General features: G+C 38.7%; 1 protein-coding gene across 1 annotated transcript; it reads left to right on the top strand.

Annotated features, from left to right (window-relative positions):
- Positions 1-30: 30 nt before the first annotated feature.
- LOC146674610 (uncharacterized) lies at positions 31-14,547 on the top strand. The gene is made up of 8 exons (XM_085397420.1): positions 31-3,738; positions 5,869-5,904; positions 6,165-6,431; positions 7,169-7,435; positions 11,494-11,604; positions 11,761-11,829; positions 12,084-12,134; positions 12,481-14,547. The coding sequence occupies exons 1-8, from the start codon at positions 3,702-3,704 to the stop codon at positions 12,486-12,488; spliced, it is 846 nt and encodes a 281-aa protein (XP_085253546.1). The 5' UTR covers positions 31-3,701; the 3' UTR covers positions 12,489-14,547.
- The last annotated feature ends 5,217 nt before the right edge of the window (positions 14,548-19,764 follow it).

Here is a 19,764-nt window from a genome sequence, read left to right as displayed (position 1 = left end):
GGCATGTAGTACCTCACTGTATTACTAACATCAAAGCCTCCTGCAACTCTTCCTGGTTTCCTACATTAAAACAGCTTCTAAGTTCAGTTCAGTTTATTGAAGTTAACAGTTCTTTTTCCTTATTTGCAGTAGCTGTATCCAGTTCTTCATTTCTTGTTCTGATGATCACTGGACTCATTTTTGGAGTTGTTAGGTTTATCTATTCACAAGGAATATGACCCTGTGAATGATTCCCAAGATAGCTGGGCCAGAGAGTGCAGCAGTTCCCCTAAACAAAAGCCTCTTTTACTTAAACAGATACAGATGTGTTTGCCATAGCATATATCCAGAGATGGGCAGTTACGCGTTACTTGTAATGCATTACTGTAATCTGATTACTTTTTTCAAGTAACGAGTAAAGTAAGGGATTACTATTGCAAAAACGGTAATTAGATTACCGTTACTTTCCCGTAGGAACTCTGCGTTACTAAAACCGTGATTTTTTGCGAGAAGGTCTTATGACAGTGAAGTAAGCGAGTGTAAAAAAGTTTTAAAAAAGTAACTAAGTAACTAAGTAATTAATTACTTTTGAAAATAAGTAATCAGTAAAGTAATGGGGTTACTTTTTTGGGGAAGTAATCAGTAATTAGTTACTGATTACTTTTTTCAAGTAACTTGACCAACACTGTATATATCAGAGAGAGAAGATACAATCTCTCTTATGACCTTAGGACGTGTGTGAGGTATGCCAGAACACTCAGGAAAAGAAGTGTACGTCCTACCATCTCATGGTACACAGAGTCTTAAAGACCTACTAAGGATGAGGCATTCTATCAATATGGAAACGATTATATACCTCTAGGCATATATGATTATATGTTTCTAAGTGCAAATGACGAAATGATGATTGACCGTGCATGTAACAATAAACAAAGACAACAAGATTGCTCAGTTTTCTAAGACAAATGAGGACGTATTTACTGGTACGTCAGATGGAAGAGAAGAACAGCCACACTAAATGTGTACTTCATTTATGTTTATTTCTTTCTGATATCATAGCAGAGTGTGACAAGGCTAAAATGATGCAGGTACTTAAGTTAAGTGACCCAAACATTCAGTGCAGGTTATCAATAACCTTACCAAGCTTATATCAAACTGTAGCAGTAGTATGACTGCCCTTACACTGCAACCTGAACACTACAATGACCTCAAGCCTCACTGACAGCAGATAAAGAGTTGCACCAGCAGGGGGCAGCATGATCCTAAGCTGTTCTTAGCTCTGAAGGCTGGAGGTTCAGAGATAACTCCAAATATTTATTCCTCATAAACTTGCACAAAATGGGAAAACCTACAGAACTTCTTTTTTCTTTTCATTAAGGTGTGTTAGGTCTGCACTCGCAGGCCCCGCTGGTTCAGAGACTTATCACCGTGAACGAAGCAAGATAGTTAAAGCTCAGCCTATTTTTAATTGCAAGCTGCAAGCTCTGCACCCAACCTCAGATGACTCCAGCTCTGGCCTCTGCTTACAGTCTTTTTATTGAAATGCATACATTTACACAGTTTTAACTTTTAACAGTCATTAAAACTAGAAAAGTGCTGTGTAAGGCTACGTCCACATCGTTTTCTCTCCGTTTTGGCCTCCCGTCCACATTGAGATGGCGTTTTCCCCAAGGAAAAACGCAGCATTTTGAAAATGCTCTCGAAAACGAATAAATTTGAAGACGGTGCATTTGCGTCACAGTGTGGACAGTGAAAACTGAGACTGTCGAAAACAATGACGCATTTTAGTCATGTGATGCAGTCATGTGACCAATTTAACAAAGATAGCGGAGGGCATTATACAGCAGTTGTTTTGTCTGCTCTCAATTTTCACATCCCTATTAAAGATTAATATCAGTTTGTACATGCTCCAGATAGCTTTTCTTCAAACCTTTTACTTTTGTGTTACTCGCAGCAGCACCTCCACCTCATTGTTAGTCCATTTAAAAAATGTGTTGCTTTTCCTCAACATTTTGCCGCAATGTTTCAATGAGCCGGTGTTGTGCCAAAAAGTGATTGTCTGCCAAAAACTGATTTCCGGTATTTGCCAAAAACTGATTGCTCGTATTTAAACTGCTATAAGTAACTTGTTGGGCTATAATATGTGAAACATATGTCAAATGCATCCCTCATGGATGACATAAAGTCATCTTGAGCCACAAATAACATTCGTGTAACAAGGTAGAAGCCGCAATCAGTTTTTGGCAGTGACTTTATACAGTTAAAAAAATCTCATTAACATTATAAATGTCTTTTGTAAGAGTAAGTTGGCCAAGAGGACAGCAGACATGGCAGCAAATATTACAATATTTCTGTAAAAATATTTTAAGTGGGGATAAAGGACCGGATTGGTTATAATGTAAGTACAATAGCAGAGAGTTGTAAAGATACTTGAAAAACAGATATTGTTTTAATTCTCTATATAACCCCTTTGTAAACCCTGTTCACCGAAGTCTTTTTACGAACATACGTAAAGATATTACACATAAAAAATACACAGAAACATTGGAAATCAGTTTTTGGCAGACAATCACTTTTTGGCACAACACTGGAAAGTAAATAAACGGCAGACAGAAATTAGACAGGCCGAATCTTCTTGCATTTCACGCATGCACACTACTGGAAGGTAAGCGTTTTAGGCCGTTTCAATGTGGACGCACAACTCTGTGAAAACGACTGAAAACGATAGTGTAAACGCGGAGCGTTTTCAGACAAAAACGCCGTTTTCAATTCTATCCAGGCTAGTTTGGACATAGCTTAAATCTCACTCTGTGGTATCTCTTGTGAAACTGATGAGTTATTTGAAGACATCCTGAGCTTCTGTCTCTTAAAATGTTTTCAGAGTGTGAAAAGGGGAAACACCCACTGCTAAGTGGCTGTGATCTGTGTATAGTAGTTACCCATTTAAAAATAATAGTAATAAATAAATACAAATAAACAGGTGTAAATGCGGCTGAAGCAACATTGTGCTTTTACTTTTTTTTTTGCATTTTCTTCCTCTTCTTCTGTAAAGTATAAAGTACAAAGTGTGAAACTTTGGCACTGATGTGGCATTGAAGTTTAGCATGTCACACTTACACCTTTGTCACATGTTTAAAGTTTATTTGATTTCAAAACCATGACCCATGAGCCTCAGCAACTCAGCCCAGCTGACATCACCATAAACACAGCAGCACTTTTAAAGTAACAGAGATATAATCTGAGAGAGGGGGAAAGACTTCCTCTTGCCTCATGTCCACTTCTGGTTAACGACACTATTTCTGTTTAGCTTGACCTCGCTCACGTCATGTGGGTGAATTTATCAGCAAACCACAATTTCATGTTAAAAAAAATCTGCATTAGTGTAATGAAATACTTTATTTTAAATATTTTCTTAACTGTTTATAAAGTTGAGCGTCTCAGATGATTTGGAGCCGATCAAAGCTGTTTTAGGATGAGACGTGGGATACACCCTGGAGAGATGAAAATTGAAATAAATATAAAAGAGTATAAACACGTCATGCTGTGGTCAGATCTTGTTAAAGAGTGTTAGTTCTGTTGAAAAGGAAGGAAGCAGAGAGAAGAAGTTGAAAAAAATCTTTGCTTCCTTCTCAGCTCTTTGGTATCTGCTGTGCTGCTGCTTCACTCTCTCTCTTTACAGAAAGTTGTAGAAGTTTTCAGACGTGTCACTGCTGGATGTGAGGATGGGAGCCACTTTGCTCTGTGAGCTGGGCCTATTCTGTGAGTACATCACTGACTTCTATTGTTTGATTCATACTGATCCATAAACACGTTTTAGTAAGAAGAACAGAGCATCAGTCGTTTGTACCATTTCAGGTCATGTGATCAGACGACTCTCATGTTTGTTACCAACATGGTTGTTTGTAGACTGGATTAGATTTTAGTGCACTGACTCAGATCAGAGTGGAGCTGCTTTCGTTTATCTAAGAAAGGTTTGTTTCTCCATCAGTGATAATTTGATGCTTATTACATCGTAATATAAAATGTCACAAATCATAGTAGACACCAGTAAAACTCCAAGTGTTTCATTTATGATTCAATAAAAGGACTAGAAGTTACAATCCCTGATTATGCATTCATTCAAATGGAGAAAGTCTTGAGGGATGGCAGCCTGGAAACTTTACCAGAGAGACACATCATTGTATGCCTCAACTTAACAGGGTGTTTCAGTCTTTTATCAAAAGCTATTTTGCCATTTTTTAGATTTTTTTTACCTTCCTTGGTTAGGTTTAGGGATTAGAGATCTGAGCTAGATTATAAAATAAAATTTTGTGACATCAGTAGTGGACCTTGGATTCATCGGGTGTTTCGGCCATTATCACTAGACACCCTCATCCAAGGAGGGCCTGCCAGGGTTAATCAGGCCCTGGGGTGTGTTACTGGTTTATGTTATATTGTTGTTTCTCTTCTATTTTCTTCTGTTTATTTTTCTACATTTTATTTTCTTCCATCAATTCACTGTAAAACAAGAAGTAATACTTACCTCTTTAATATTTATGGAGCCTCACTTCTTCAAAGGGATAGAAAAGGTGATAGAGAGAAGTAAGACTAAAGAGAAAAGATAGGAGAGAGGAGAGACAGAAGGGAGGCACCTGATCTGGCATCCCACACCTCCCCGCCGGATAGGGCTGTACACTCTTACCTCCCCACTGCCTCTCAGAAAATGAAAAAAGAAAAAGAACAGAGGGGAGAAGAGTGGCATTTTTTTTCTTTTTCTTTTCTTTTGTCGTTCTTTGGTTAGGTTTCACTACCATGAGGTTAACTTCACAGCTGGGTTGGTTGGTGTTGGGTTTTCTACCCTTTTGATGCTCTCTCTGCTCTCCGCCATGGGTTGATCAGTTCTGGGCATGTGTCTACGATATTTGAGTTTCTACAGAGCTTGGAAAGAAGACAACTTGAAGTTTTGTGGAGATGTTTCACCTCTCAACCGAGAAGTTTTTACAGTTCTAAAACCAAAACATGGGGAATGCAGCTATTTAAACTCTAGTCATGGCATCCCTTACAGTCTGCCACCTACAATGCATTTTTGAGATCCCTTCCGAGGAGCCTGAATCCCTACTCCCATCTAGCATCAGGTGTTGTCAGAAGGCCACATAATAGGGTGAAGCAAGGCCTCAAAATAATTTTGAAACCTCTCAGGTCTTCGGTAGTCTTGAGGGCTGAAAATAGCGCAGTTCTCCCATCTCTGTCTGCGTGTTATTGTGACTTCCTACCCTCATTATCAAGTACATTTCTTGACACAGAAACATACACACCAGACTTGTCAGCCTCTCACTCACACACACACACCACAGTAATATATAGATAGATAGATAGATAGATAGATAGATAGATACATAGAATGTTATAGCTGAAATAACACTAATAAGTATGAAAAAAATATAAACAAATAAACATGAACCAGGGGAGCTTGGAGAAAATTTATAGCTGTGTTTGACAGAAAATTATTCAGATCGTATTTCACATTACAAAGACTTGTCAGATAGGACAAGATTTAAAAAAAAAAAGAAAGAAAAGTAAAAACCTCCAGTGACAATGACCCACACTGTTGTTCACACCTTGGCTCATGTGATGAGGCACAGGATCAATATTGAGTTAAGGGATTCCACCACTAGGGTTTAAATACCTGGGATTCTCCACCATTTGGTTTTAGAACTGAAGAAGCTTCTCAGAAAAGATATGAAACACCTTCAGGAAACCTAAAGAAGTCCAGTCACTTTCTCACCGAGCTCCTTAGACACTCAAGTATGACATAAACACACTACCATGATCTGTATGATTGACAAACTACACACACATATTGAGTGTCTTTTATTTGATAATGTCTGACATTTTTTTTCTTTATTGTAGTGCTCTGTACGCTACTCTGCACTGGACATGTTCAAGGTGACTGAAAAGTTTTACTTTTCTTGTTTCTTTCTTTTTTATTTATTCAGTAAAGATTCATCTTAACTGCTTTATCAGTCTTAAGCACTTCACATTGTTGTTTTTATTTCATTGTTCATCACTAATTTATAATTTTATGAATATAAACACAGTTTGTGTTTTGAATAGTAAAATATATATATGAACAATATATGAACAGTATGTCACAGATGCATAAAAGTGTATCAGATTGTTAACTGTGTGGTTGTGTTGGATTCTAGATGCTGTGCTAACTATTGAACCCAGCTCGTCCAGTTTTTTCATTGGAGAGTTTGTTACCTTCAAATGTGACATGAATGAAGGAGAAGACACTGACTGGTATTACGAAATCAAGAAGGACGGTCGAGAATTTGTGCCCTACAACGCAGACAAAGACTTCAGATTTGAAATTAAATCTACAGGTTACAGTGGTGAATATCAGTGCTCTGGTAGCAGGGTGAGCTCAGGTCATATAAAGAACAGTAATACTGTCTCTATAACTGTATTAGGTAAGTCTTCAGTGACCGACAGCACAAATATATGATCCCTGTTCAAATACTCAACTGAATTATAAAATAGAGAACATTTAATTCAATTTGTCACTGAAACTTGAACTTTAACCAAGATCACTGTACCTGTTACTTCGTTCACAGTAAAGTCAGTGCTACAATACTCACAGACTCTGTAATCTATCATTAGCAGGTGTGTGAGTTTTAACAACAGCAATTATGGATGAAATTCAACTTAATTACATTTCTAAAGGAAAATAAGAAACATAAGAAACATCAAAAGCTTCATGAAGTTTAAAGTGAAGATGTTTCTGTTATCTAAACCAAAACATGAGGAAGAGACATTTAATTTCGTATTCTATTTTTATCTTATTGTATATTTTTATTCTATTTTATTCTACTGTATATAGTATATTATTTTATTCTATTCTGTACAGCTGTGTACTGTATTTATTCTTATTGTATTCTAATTTTTGCGTCATAACTTTTGCACTGTCCACTTCCTGCTGTGACAAAACAAATTTCCCACGTGTGGGACTAATAAAGGTTATCTTATCTTATCTTATCTTATCTTAATGCATCATTGTGTTTCCTTCAACAGAGAATAGACAAACATTTATGCTGTGGTCATTTAGAGATCAACTAATAAAAATATAAACTGTATTGTTTTTCAATGTTCATGTATTGTTATAACGAATCACAGATATTTATTTATTTTTCTTCCTCTATCACAACAGCAGATAAACCCAGGGCCACACTGACAGCAGGAACAACAATCATACCAGTAGGGGGCAGTGTGACACTGACCTGCTCTGTGCAGAGCTCTGATGGATGGAAATATGAGTGGTTCAGACGAACCCAAACAACCTCTGAAGGTCAAATCAGAGATCAACAAAACAGAGATATCAGAGTATCTGAAGGAGGAATCTACAGCTGCAGAGGAACAAGAGGAAACCCAGTTTACTACACTGATATAAGTGATGATGTCACCATTGAGATAACCTGTGAGTTCAGTAATTTAGTTTGAAATATACATTCACACACACACACAGAGAGAGAGAAAGAGAGAGATATGTGAGTGTGTGTGTGTGTGTGTGTGTGTGTGTGTGTGTGTGTGTGTGTGTGTGTGTGTGTGTGTGTGTGTGTGTGTGTGTGTGTGTGTATCTATATATATATTTAACAAGAAGCAATGATCAAGAAAGAACATCAAAAATAATGCTACTCTGTGACTGTGATTATTGCTACCATCCTCAGCACCCCCAGTCACCTGCAGACAGCTACAACAGGAGGCTAGCATATTAAGATAATAAAACACCCTAAAGAGTGGCCAGTTTATTAAGGACTCACAGACAAATCAGTTTCAGTTTGGGATGGGGATAAAGTGGCAGGAGTGAAACTGAGCAGTACAACATTTTTGAGTGGCAGTTAGTACAGTATTGCATGGAATAAGGGTTTTTATTTTTATGAAAATACTAATAAAAATGAGGTGACCAGTGCAGAGTGTAGTATGTACCTGTGAAATTGTAGGACAGTTTCTGTCTCCTGTTGAGTGTGTTGTGTGTGTTTAAGTGTTGTGGTTGAGGTGTCGAATGGCTTGGTGGTAAAAACTGTTTTTAAGTCTTGTAGTCTGAGCAGACAGACTCCTGTAACACCTGTCAAAGGAACAGCTTTGTGAGGATTGACCATCTCACATCTTCTGTTTTGAGTGTTAGAGTTACAGCCTCACTGTCTTCCTGAGGGAAGAGGATCTGCTTTTTGTTGTCTGCATCAAAACGAGCGTAGAAGTTGTTAAGCTCGTCTGTGAGAGATGCGGTGGGCTGAACACTGCCTGTTTTCGTTCTTGTTCTCAGTGATGCAGCGCAGTCCATTCCACAGTCGCCTGGCGTCAAATCTAGTGTGATATTCGATTATTACTGTACACAGAAGCTGAGCTCATTTACAGTGGCTTGCAAAAGTATTCGGCTGAACTTTTCCACATTTTGTCACATTACAGCCACAAACATGAAGCAATTTTATTGGAATTCCACGTGAAAGATCAATACAAAGTGGTGTACACGTGAGAAGTGGAACAAAAATCATACATGATTCCAAACATTTTTTACAAATAAATAACTGCAAAGTGGGGTGTGCGTAATTATTCAGCCCCCTGAGTCAATACTAGAACCACCTTTTGCTGCAATTACAGCTGCCAGTCTTTCAGGGTATGTCTCTACCAGCTTTGCACATCTAGAGACTGAAATTCCTGCCCATTCTTCTTTGCAAAACAGCTCCAGCTCAGTCAGATTAGATGGACAGCGTTTGTGAACAGCATTTTTCAGATCTTGTCACAGATTCTCGATTGGATTTAGATCTGGACTTTGACTAGGCCATTCTAACACATGGATATGTTTTGTTTTAAACCGTTCCATTGTTGCCCTGGCTTTATGTTTAGGGTCGTTGTCCTGCTGGAAGGTGAACCTCCGCCCCAGTCTCAAGTCTTTTGCAGACTCCAAGAGGTTTTCTTCCAGGATTGCCCTGTATTTGGCTCCATCCATCTTCCCATCAACTCTGACCAGCTTCCCTGTCCCTGCTGAAGAGAAGCACCCCCAGAGCATGATGCTGCCACCACCATATTTGACAGAGGGGATGGTGTGTTCAAAGTAATGTGCAGTGTTAGTTTTCCGCCACACATAGCGTTTTGCATTTTGGCCAAAAAGTTCAATTTTGGTCTCATCTGACCAGAGCACCTTCTTCCACATGTTTGCTGTGTCCCCCACATGGCTCGTGGCAAACTGCAAACGAGACTTCTTATGGTTTTCTGTTAACAATGGCTTTCTTCTTGCCACTCTTCCATAAAGGCCAACTTTGTGCAGTGCACGACTAATAGTTGTCCTATGGACAGATTCCCCCACCTGAGCTGTAGATCTCTGCAGCTCGTCCAGAGTCACCATGAGTGTTGCCAACTCCTCAGTAAGGAAAATCGCTAAGTCACTAGCTGTCACTAATTGACGTCATCACCTAATTTGCATAATTGGTCATGATAATGTAATTGTAACCTACGCTGTTGGACAGAGAAATAACATCGTGGAAGAGAGATAAAGTCAGTAAAAAACGTCTTAGATGCATTTATAATTAATGTCTTTTGGCAATTATTGTTTTTTTAATGTCACAATTCCAACCCTGCTCCTTTATCCGGGCTTGAGCCGGAAAAAGTGACCCAAAATAGGAACTCTGGTGGAGTTACTTTGTGTGTGTTTATAAGTAGTTTTAAACCTTGTGGCCCATAAAACAACATAACAGTAAAAGAACTGACTGCGTTACAGTCAGTGCGGGAGCAGCGGCTTCGCTCATGCGCGATTCATTTGCAGTTTGGACTCACAGGTGTGAACGTCTCCTGCCCTGATAGCAGCTGGGGGAGGACTATCCTCCACCTGTGAGCGCTTTGGCACGGGTGAGGTACCCATGGCAGCACCCGCTGCTTATTGAGAGTAAGAGCGATACGCGTTTTCACGTCAAAAAGTCATCATAAATAAGGCTCCAATAACACCAGAAAAAGTTGCCAGATTTGTCGCTAGTCGCTTTTTACAAAAAAAGTCGCTAAGGGGGTCTGAAAACTCGCTAAATATAGCGACAAAGTCGCTAAGTTGGCAACACTGGTCACCATGGGCCTCTTGGCTGCATTTCTGATCAGCGCTCTCCTTGTTCGGCCTGTGAGTTTAGGTGGACAGCCTTGTCTCGGTAGGTTTACAGTTGTGCCACACTCCTTTCATTTCTGAATGATCACTTGAACAGTGCTCCGTGGGATGTTCAAGGCTTAGGAAATATTTTTGTAGCCTAAGCCTGCTTTAAATTTCTCAATAACTTTATCCCTGACCTGTCTGGTGTCTAAATCCAAACGAGAATCTGTGGAAACCATAAGAAGTCCCGTTTGCAGTTTGCCACAAGCCACACAGCAAACATGTAGAAGAAGGTGCTCTGGTCAGATGAGACCAAAATTGAACTTTTTGGCCAAAATGCAAAACGCTATGTGTGGCAGAAAACTAACACTGCACATCACTCTGAACACACCATCCCCTCTGTCAAATATGGTGGTGGCAGCATCATGCTCTGGGGGTGCTTCTCTTCAGCAGGGACAGGGAAGCTGGTCAGAGTTGATGGGAAGATGGATGGAGCCAAATACAGGGCAATCTTGGAAGAAAACCTCTTGGAGTCTGCAAAAGACTTGAGACTGGGGCGGAGGTTCACCTTCCAGCAGGACAACGACCCCAAACATAAAGCCAGGGCAACAATGGAATGGTTTAAAACAAAACATATCCATGTGTTAGTACGGCCCAGTCAAAGTCCAGATCTAAATCCAATCGAGAATCTGTGGCAAGATCTGAAAACTGCTGTTCACAAACGCTGTCCATCTAATCTGACTGAGCTGGAGCTGTTTTGCAAAGAAGAATGGGCAAGAATTTCAGTCGCTGATATGCAAAGCTGGTAGAGACAGACCCTAAAAGACTGGCAGCTGTAATTGCAGCAAAAGGTGGTTCTACAAAGTATTGACTCAGGGGGCTGAATAATTACGCACACCCCACTTTTCAGTTATTTATTTGTAAAACTTTGTATTGGTCTTTCACGTGGAATTCCAATAAAATTGATTCCTGTTTGTGGCTGTAATGTGACAAAATGTGGAAAAGTTCAAGGGGGGCGGATACTTTTGCAAGCCACTGTATGTCCCATTTCCCATCCCAAAATAAATTATAAAGAAGCCATATGAAGTATCAGACCTGAAATACAAGATAAATATACAAAAGTGACACTGGGCAGGTAAAATAATATCGCAAAAATACAAATACTAAAAACAGAGAACACAACACAAACATAAATCACTTGACAAACCTAAAAGGAACCATGACTGTTATTTACAGCAAGTGGTGCCAGTGTTTAAAAGGTTGTCAAGTGTGCCAAATTCAGTGAAGAGGTTATATAATATTGTTATATATTTAAATTAGAGTTTACTTTTAAGACTTAACTCTGACTTTGTGCAATTCGCTTATGTTTAATAAAGTTAACAGTTCATTTTCCTTATTTGCAATAGCTGTGCTGAGTTCTCCATTTCCTGTTCTGATGATCACTGGACTCATTCCTGGAATCATATTTATTTTCCTCCTGTTCCTGTTCCTGTACAAAAAGGTCTACAGAAAGAAATGTGAGACTTTTTTTTCTTCTGGTATTACATATTTTACTCTTTAAAATATTTAAATATGGAGATGCAACATTCCAAAACTGAAAACTGTTCACAATATTGTATAAAACATAATAAACTATGTGAACGTTAGTGTCTTATTTTGAATTTTTAATAAAGGTTCTGCCGATGAGCAGAGGGTGAGTCAGGATGAAAATCAACAACAAGTCTACTCCTCTCTCATTCATGGTTAGTTTTTTATCTTGTTTAAAATATCCTGATGCTTTTCTCTGCTGCAGCTTTAACACTGTTGAATTAAACAAAGCTAAGACAATAACAACATTTAAACATGTACAGCATTTCTAAGTAATAATAAAATTTCCAATTTCAATGTATGTTTGTGCTTACACTGACATGAAAGCTTATCTTAACTTAATATAAATGTTATTGACAAGAATACTTGTGTTTACATTATGTGGTGAATCATTTTCTCTGACTTGTAGGTGATCGTTCTGTCTATGAAACAATCAGAGGCTCTGGAAATACTCAAAATGGTACAGTATCAACTTTAATATATAGATTGTGGAAGCCGTGATTAGAACGTAACAGTGATTATTATTATTAATAATATCAATACTAATATTATTATTTTAATCTAATGTTTTTTTTTATTTAATTAATATTGTAATCACAAGAATGTGATCACACCTATAATAATAATGAACTGCAGAGCTGTTTCATACTGAGAGTATATTTGAATATATTTTACAGAAGTTCAGTGTTGTTCATGAATCCACTGGAAGAGAGCATTCATCTAATGTGCTCATTTAAAGCAGAATGTATCTGGAATTGTGAATTTATTAATTTATCTGTGCTTTACCGCCCTTGCTCTATATGAAGCTGGGTGACCTGTGTGCTGTAGGTCCAGTGGCTCCTTCTTGTGGAAGTGATTCTTTCTATCGAAAGTGGGTGAGCTATGAGAAGTGACAGTAGTTTGAGCATCTCCTTTCCTATAACTCAGTGGTTCCCAAACTTTTTTTTCTAGACCCCCTTTTGTTTTACAAGAAAATCTTCGTTGTCCAGGTGAAGCCAAAGACAAGATATGCTTCATCATATTTTCTATGGCTTGGAAGGAATTTGGGTGTGATGTGGGTGCAGTGGGTCCAATTCTTTCTACCCAAACTGGGTGAGCTATGAGAAGTGACAATAGTTTGAGTTTCTCCTTTCCTCATAACTGAAGTCTAATTGTCATTCTCAACCATCAGACCTTTGTCACGTCCCATTCCCCCATATTTCCCACCATTCATGGACCATCAAGTTACAATCTATGGGCACAAATATAAAATAAGGTTTTCTGGTGAAGTATTTAGGTATAACATTATAGCTAAACATCTGAAATATGTTTTATAAATGTTTCTCTGATGTTTTGTTTTTATATTATATATGTTTTAACTTCTCTTTGATGTAAAAAAAAATTAATTGAAATATCAGTAGGAATGTTTTGATGACGCAAACATTATTAAATCACGTTCTAAGGGAGGCAAATTTCTAAAAGGTTCATTAATGATATTTTCATGCAATGACTGTGCCAGTGTTTTCATTTTAAATGTTTGTGATTTTCTCCCTAACATTGTACAATAAGTTAGTGTCATCATAAGGCTGCGTGGCAGGCAGGCAGGACCCAGTATGCAGACTCGTAGAGGCAGAACTTAAACTCAAGGTCCACTGCTTTATTGCAGGCATAAGTCAAAAACAGAACAAACATAAGAACAAACCTGATAAACCCGATAAACATAACGACACAAAACACAAGGGCAAGCATGGCACAAGAACTCACACAACGATAGACACACAGGGCAAAAAACTGGGACTCGCAGAACCAAAACCTAAGAACTAGAACTCAGAAAAAACTAAAGAACTAAGGAGCCAGGAATACTTAAGACAGAAACCAAAACCAAGAGACCCGCAACAACACATGAAATCAAGGAATAATAATACAAACAGAAAACACTGGGTCACTGACCCAGGACCGTAACAGTTAGAAATCATGTTAAACAATACAATATAGAGTTAATGTTTTCTTTTACTACATTAAGTATTCATGTTCTTTATAATCCAATATTTTTTTATTAAAACTTTTGTATCACATTTCATGTCACAACAGAAAGTTTGGAAGGTGTTATATGTAGTGTATGTAGTGAAATGTGGCTTTAAATTCAGCTGTTGCTGTGTTACAGTACATACAATGAGAATATTTTTACACATAAGATCTTCTACATTATCCCAAAAGTAATGAAGAATACTTACAGTATTCATACATACTGTATGGATTTGAATGTATCATGCATTTCATGTCTATTTTTTTAATTCAAATTTACAATGCATTTGCAAATAAAGTGGTAATCAGTATATTGAATTGTTCTGTGCTTCTGGCTCTTTCATGAGGGATAAGTGTGGTTTTTCATTGTATTTTAAGTCAGTGTCAATCTTTGATCATACATGTACATGTGGCGGAGGCGTGGCCCCGGGCGCAGCTGCAGGGGAGGAGTGGAGCGGAAGGCTCAACGGGGCGGCGCCGCGAGGCCGGTAAGAACAGCTGATATTGTTTATGGACTGATGATGGTCTCCTCCGCTGTGTTTATAGTGAGACGAGGAGGAGCGGCCAGGAGAGATCAGCTGGGCTCGAGCTGTCAGACGGTGCGACTGAGTCAGCTGTCAAAATACAAATATATCAATAAACGTGGAAGTTGGCTATACCTGCCTGTGTGTGCGTGTGTCTGTGCTGGGTGTACTCCACAGTACAGTAGCAGTGAACAAAGCCATGGTTGCTCAATTTTCTAAGACCACAGATGACTAATTCACTGGTACATCAGATGGAAAAGACGATCAGCCCCACTAAATATGTACTTCATTCATGTTTATATCTTTCTGATATCATAGCAGAGTGTGACAAGGCTAAAATGATGCAGGGGCTTCAGTTAAGTGGCCCCAACACTCAGTGCGGGTCATGCACCATAATATAACTATTTATTAATAACCTTACTAAACTTGTATCACAAGGGAACAAAGAGTAAGAGAATCATACTAGCTTTAGCTGTAGTATGAGTGCCCTTACATATGTTTTACACTGCAACCTGAACAGTATATAGACCTTGGGCCTCACTGATAGCAGATAAGAGAGCAGGGAGCATCATGACCCTGATCTGTGCTGTGGACAGCTCTGCAGGCTGTTCAGAAATAACTCCCGATATTTATTCCTCATAATCTTGCACAACATGGGAAAACCTTCAGAATTTCTCTTTCCTTTTTCATTTAAGTTGTAATTGATGCTGGTGACAAGTGCATTTAATGGTATGCTATTTTACAATACAGTTGCACAAAAACCTTCCTTCACTGTTTACCAATTTTCAAGTTAAATTTGATCTAATAAAAACACATCATTTTCTCTGTCTGGCTACACTCAACATGGAAATCTTCACCTTCGGCACTACTAAGTGGCTGAAGAATTGTAAAATATTATTCTATAGTTAGACAAATATCTACTATGTTACCACCAATTATTTACTATCAGCTAATAATGGCAAGTGGTGTAGGAAGTTTTCAAACTATTCCTTTTTTTAAAAAATGCAATCAAACACTTTGAAAACACGTCACTACACATGATGCATTAATATTACTGCTGTATATGTTTACATTTGAGCTCATATTAAATACTTTATACTTTATATTCTGTTTAATGTCCAGCATTATATTCTTTAAATCATATGTTTATTGTGTCTGTCCTGTAAGCAGTGTTGGGCAAGTTACTTTGAAAAAGTAATCAGTTATAGTTACTAGTTACTTCTTCAAAAAAGTAACTAAGTTAGTAACTGAGTCACAATATTATCACAATATATCTAATTACCAGGAAAAGTAACTATCGCGTTACTTTTAAAAATGTTTAAATATGTTGGGTCCCTCTTAATGGAACTTACTAAATTACTAAAATATAAATTACTAAACATACTTGAACACATTAAAATATAAATTCAACTCTTTATTATAAAACTTAATGTATAATTGAAATAAATGGGCACTTACAGCAAACACTGTACACTAATCTGAACTATTGATTTGAAAATTGTTTCACACACACACGGCTCCATAATATAACTGACAAATATACAAGAATTTCATGCATTGGCCTACAGTAGCAAAATGGTTCAATCTGGTAGAATACAGTAAAAAAAATGTCAAATGCTTTTCCTTAAAATTAAAAGCTGACAATACAGAATGCATTGTTTTATACCGTGTTGGCGGAGAGATTAAAAAAAGTGGTTTCAGTGGACATGAACAGGGCATTATTCTCCATTGCACTTCACAAAACAATAACATTACAATCAAATCATTTTTGTTGCTGATCTTTGACATGTCCAAGACTCGGATCACCACCAGTGTCCCTTGCCCCTACTATGTATTATATGCAAAATAAACACTTCAACAAACAATTAATAATTAAAATGTTTAAACTGTCATTTTAAAATATCTTAAATCATCTGAAAATTGCTGGAAATCTCTTAATATTTGATCATTTTGAAAAGATCTCAAGTTGATTAAGAACTTAATGAAAAAAAGACAAAAATATATTCTTGTCTGCCAATTTTATTTATGGCAGATTTTGTGCGTTTTCAGTTTTTGTCCATGAAGGTGACAGAAGGGTGTAAAATTTAACCTCTTAAGCCCCAAGGGGGTTTCTGAGTTTCCTGCTCGAAAATGTAATTCCCAAATTTAATTGATTATTTCTTTGCAATAACAAACTCTGTCCTTACAATCTTGGTATCAAAATAAAGCTAACACTTGTGAAATTTCATCAGAGGTGTAAATATTGAAGCAGATATTACTGTGTCAAAGTTACTGAGAAAGTTACTGAGACTGTAATTTCTTTTTAAATTTTTAGCATATAACCCTTTTAAAAATATGCCTCAGTTCACATTTCATTTCAGAAATTCAGTAACCAAAATATAAACATCATCTGTGCAAAGATTTATGTTTCTAAAGTGAAACAGTGAAACATTACAGCACTGTCAATACATGAATATCCACACCTTGTACAAAAATGTCCAATTTTGGCACACAACTGGACACCATGCCAGTTGATTTTTTTTAGGTATTAAAGAGCAGAAATTAATACATTTTAGGCCTAAAAATGCTTTTTTTAAAAAATATATATTTGAAGAATTTACCACACATTTACATGGCAATGGCCCTTTACTGCCTAGCGCATGGAGCGTTTAATTGGTCTCTGGCCCTTTAAACTCTGAGGGGCTGTAACTTTGGTTACTTTTGGTCAATTTGCATGATTGACACATCTTTTTAATCGTTTGAGCCAATAGAATGACAGTAATGATGCCACGTTCACGTCACTTCAACCAATCGGACGTTGCAATGCCAAAACCCATGTGGGCCCAAATTTACTGTATGTGGCGTCTGTCCAGTCACGTGTCTGTAGGTGTGTCTAAAATGGAGGTTGTTGACTGAAAACGGCACTCATGCGGCTAGGTAGGCATGGTAACTACTGATGTCTGTGAAGGTTCTCAGTCATCCAGGTCATCGTAGTCAAAGGAGCTTGCAAAGAAAAGCGTCTGGACCCAGCAACACGCTCAGACAAAAACTGGTTCACCCGAAAGATAAAACGCCAAAACACAGACTTAACAATGTGGTGTATGCTGTACAGTGCAGCGAGGAATGCCCAGACCTCTACATTGGAGAGACCAAACAGCCACTTCACAAGCGCATGGCACAACATAGAAGAGCCACCTCCACAGGACAAGACTCAGCAGTCCATCTGCATCTTAAGGATAAAGGACACTCTTTCGAGGATGCCAATGTTCACATTTTGGACAGAGAGGACAGATGGTTTGAAAGAGGAGTGAAAGAAGCCATCTATGTCCACTGTGAGCGACCATCTTTGAACAGAGGCGGGGGTTTACGACACCAACTCTCTGCCATCTATAATCCTGTTTTGAGATCCCTTCCCAGACGCCTTAACGCCCACTCACATCCTGGGCCATCTGATCTCAGGAATTCGCATGATAAGGTGGGGCCAGGTTTCACAATGAACTCACCCGAAACTCTGGCTGATTGGGACCCACACCCAGTTTCACACCTTGGCTCAGGCGATTAGAGGATCATCAGGGGGTGCTTTTGTCCTTTTGTATTCCCACTAGGTTTATATCTGGGACTCTCCAGCATTTGACCTTAGAACTGAAGAAGCTTCTCGGATGAGAGGTGAAACGTCTACAAGTAACTTAAAGAAGTCCAGACGCTTTTCTTTGCAAGCTCCTTTGGTAACTACTGATAATCACGTGGCTACCAGCTACTGGCGAAAATAACGGAGGAAATTGGGATGGTAAGCCAATTTCTGTCTTAGCGCATTTGCGCCGCTATGTGTTTTTGTGGTCTTCTTTTGCGGCTCATTCAGTGAATTTTGGTCAGAGCGTGGTGAAAGTTGGCGTGTGGAGTCAGTGATAGCTCTGGAAGCTAACTAACCTTTCTTTAGCCGATTACATTAAGTTTGAAGAATTTCTTGTTCGGTTTTGTTTGTTTAGCAGACTTCTGCGCATTTACGTAACTGCTCGTTTAATCATGGCTTGTTTTCGGTGTGTTTGGTGGTTGTAGAAATGGTTTATATGAGATTTTAGCTGAGATTCAGAGGTTTCTGTGGATACCACACATGTCTGGACTTATATTTCTCACCCTGTGTTATAACCGATTAAACGTGGTCGCCTCCTTTTTGCCCCCGATACCGGGGGCGATAATCTGGACTCCACTCACCCGACTTTTCAGCAGTATGCAGACTTTAACGGTGTGTTCACACCGAAGGCGATAGACGCGATCAGAGCATCAGGTTTACATGTAAAGTCAATGTAGAAGCGCGATGACACGCAATTGCGGGTCCCGCGAAAATTCGGAAGCAGATTTGCGTCGCGAAAATGCAAAAACGCGTGAAACGCACGTCAAAGCAGCACGTCAAAGCAGCGCGTCAGTTTTTGTGTTGCATTTTGTGCATACGCACGTTTTGCGTCTACCGCTCGAGTTGGAAAAATCTGAACTCCAGCGTCAATTCGCGCAGCGACAACCAATCAGGAGCCTGGTGACGTGGCCCTTACCTAGGTCAAAGGGGCAGATCCAGCCAAAGCCCTTCATACTTCATTCAATATGGAGGAAAGGCTAATCAGCACTGTAGCAAACCACCTGGAGCTGTACGACACCAGCTGCTTTGTGTACCAAGACAGGAATAAAAAGGACCGAGCTTGGAGAAAGATATGTGAAGAGATCGGGCAACCTGGTAAGTTCATTCATATCCCTTTTGAAATTTTTGACTGACCTGGGGATGCCGCACAAAACCTAGCAAGCCACCGCTATTTTGCCACTGATGTACAAATACCTTTCTGCTTTTGCATAAAAGCAGAAAGATGTTGTCATGTAGGAATATATTTTATTGTTTATTAATAAACAGCACACAGTGGTTCCGCTGTTCATCCGTCACTGCTTTGCTTTTTCGCTGATTTTTTTATTGCACAATACAGCATTGCATTCTGCAGCCTGGTTGACAAACCTCCTCCGTGTCATGTTTCCTGCGCTTGCCAAATTTATCATGTTTGGTTTTGATAACCATCACGTCCAATAGAAAAAACAGCACAAAAACATCCATAACTAATACCTTCATTTGGAAATACACACCTGCACCAGGAGGGAAGAAGGCGCACGAAAGTGGCAGGCATGTGAAGACAAAACGCTGCATAATAATACTTTTACGTTTTGCAATCTACAAAGGTTTGCACTTTGAGAATCAACTTGTGAGAACTGTGACTAATCTTCATGTGTGTATTGCATATTTTGATGCGCGATTGATTCGCATTGGACACGCGTCGAAGTGCGAATGTGCACGCGTCAAATTAAGGGTGTCTAGCGCGTTTTGTTCGCGTCTATTGCGTTCAGTGTGAACACACCGTAAGACATGGGACAGTACAACTCGGGACATTCTATGTATGCATCCCAAGTGTTTGCATAGAATCTATGCAAACACTTGGGATGCATACATAGTCACTGCATACTGTCCCCAGTAGCTAGATTAGACAAACTTCTCCTGTATACTCAGTATACTCCTGCATGTCAAAGACTTCCTTTTCTGCCAAAAGCAAA

This window comes from Rhamphochromis longiceps, linkage group LG3 (genome assembly GCF_057381845.1).
Source record: "Rhamphochromis longiceps isolate RC_006_pf linkage group LG3, R_longiceps_female_GT1.1, whole genome shotgun sequence".
In the NCBI taxonomy this organism is placed as follows: Eukaryota; Metazoa; Chordata; class Actinopteri; order Cichliformes; family Cichlidae; genus Rhamphochromis; species Rhamphochromis longiceps.
This window is presented reverse-complemented; position numbering and strand designations above follow the sequence as displayed.

Bases quoted from the DNA above. Each gene is read 5' to 3' on its own strand.
- LOC146674610 (XM_085397420.1), top strand. From the start codon at position 3,702: ATGGGAGCCACTTTGCTCTGTGAGCTGGGCCTATTCT. The intron at 6,432-7,168 runs GTAAGTCTTCAG...CTATCACAACAG, and splicing joins TGTCTCTATAACTGTATTAG to CAGATAAACCCAGGGCCACA. The intron at 11,830-12,083 runs GTTAGTTTTTTA...TCTGACTTGTAG, and splicing joins CTACTCCTCTCTCATTCATG to GTGATCGTTCTGTCTATGAA.